General features: G+C 29.9%; 1 protein-coding gene across 1 annotated transcript; it reads right to left on the bottom strand.

Moving 5' to 3' along the window:
• Positions 1-83: 83 nt before the first annotated feature.
• LOTGIDRAFT_177016 (hypothetical protein) lies at positions 84-911 on the bottom strand (the record flags this gene model as incomplete). Its single annotated transcript, XM_009047717.1, has 2 exons — positions 84-272; positions 690-911. Coding segments are annotated over 2 exons (411 nt in total), but the record flags the coding sequence as incomplete, so codon positions are not given.
• Positions 912-1,277: the final 366 nt, after the last annotated feature.

Genomic DNA, 1,277 nt, shown 5'->3' on the forward strand with positions numbered 1-1,277 from the left:
ATGGTCTAGAATGATGTTGGGTCATTTAGAAAGCATGCTTTAAGATATTTTTAGAATCAAGTTTGAAGAATTGTAATATTTACCAGGAGAAAAGGGCTTGGCACCAATATGAACTGTTACAGTTGTATTCAAATTTTGACTGTAAGGTTTGAAGTTAGCTAGAAGTCGTTGTCTCTCATCATCAACATTGATAACCAAGTCATCACCTTCTTTCTTCCAGTAGACATAATGCCATACACCATCTGATAAATCTTTCTGGAAAGTTGCTGTACCTAATGATGGATAATATTTATTTGTGATAATAATAACTCTTTATCGTTTGCATGTTTGTCCATGATGAAAAAATTACACATATAATTTCTGTTAAAGAATTGAGAATCGTAGGATAGGTTATATACACTGACGACAGCATTAAGAAGTATGTATTAAAAGTTTCAGCCACAGTTCCCTGAAATCAAAAACCTTACAACTAACTAAACCAACACCATTTAAAAACCTGAAATCAAAAACCTTACAACTAACTAAACCAACACCATTTAAAAACCTGAAATCAAAAACCTTACAACTAACTAAACCAACACCATTTAAAAATTGTCAATGTTCATTGATTGTCAAGATAAACCTACCAAAAGTTATCTTATCTGAAAGGGTTCTTTTAGAGAAGCTTCATCAAAAAGTTCTGTACTTACCTGAACTAAAAGAAGAATAAACTTGTAATAAACCAGTAAATAAAGCTAGTTCTATTTGTCCAGATCGGCTACCATCAACAGTATAAAACTGTATCAATAAAATACTACACCTCTTTTGTCTGGTACGTATTTGTAATGCTAGTTCTTCACCAAATGGGAATTCCAATCTATTGAGATTTGTTTTAGCATAACTTGTTTTACCATTAAATGTAGAAGAGGCAGCTGAAAGATCAATCAAAAAAAAATATTCTCAAGCTTTCAAATAATGTTTCCAATGTAATTTTGTTGCAGGTTAGTAAACTCGTGATTGTAGATCTCACAATATTTAAAAGAAAATTATGTTCATAACTGCAACACAAACAATAATGTAATCTATAAAAGACAAGGGGTAAAGATCACATGTAATAATGGAACACAATTTTATAGTATGCTATTCCTACATCATCTAATACATCAAAACAAGTCGTCAGTTCAGATTTTACTTTAAGTAACAAACTAAGTTTTAAAGTGAATCAAATATACTTTAAGAAAATGAATTAAAATATTTTGAATGAAAGATAACATANAATTTCCAGCAAGCAATTATAA

This window comes from Lottia gigantea (assembly GCF_000327385.1).
Source record: "Lottia gigantea unplaced genomic scaffold LOTGIsca_11556, whole genome shotgun sequence".
NCBI classification, from domain to species: domain Eukaryota; kingdom Metazoa; phylum Mollusca; class Gastropoda; family Lottiidae; genus Lottia; species Lottia gigantea.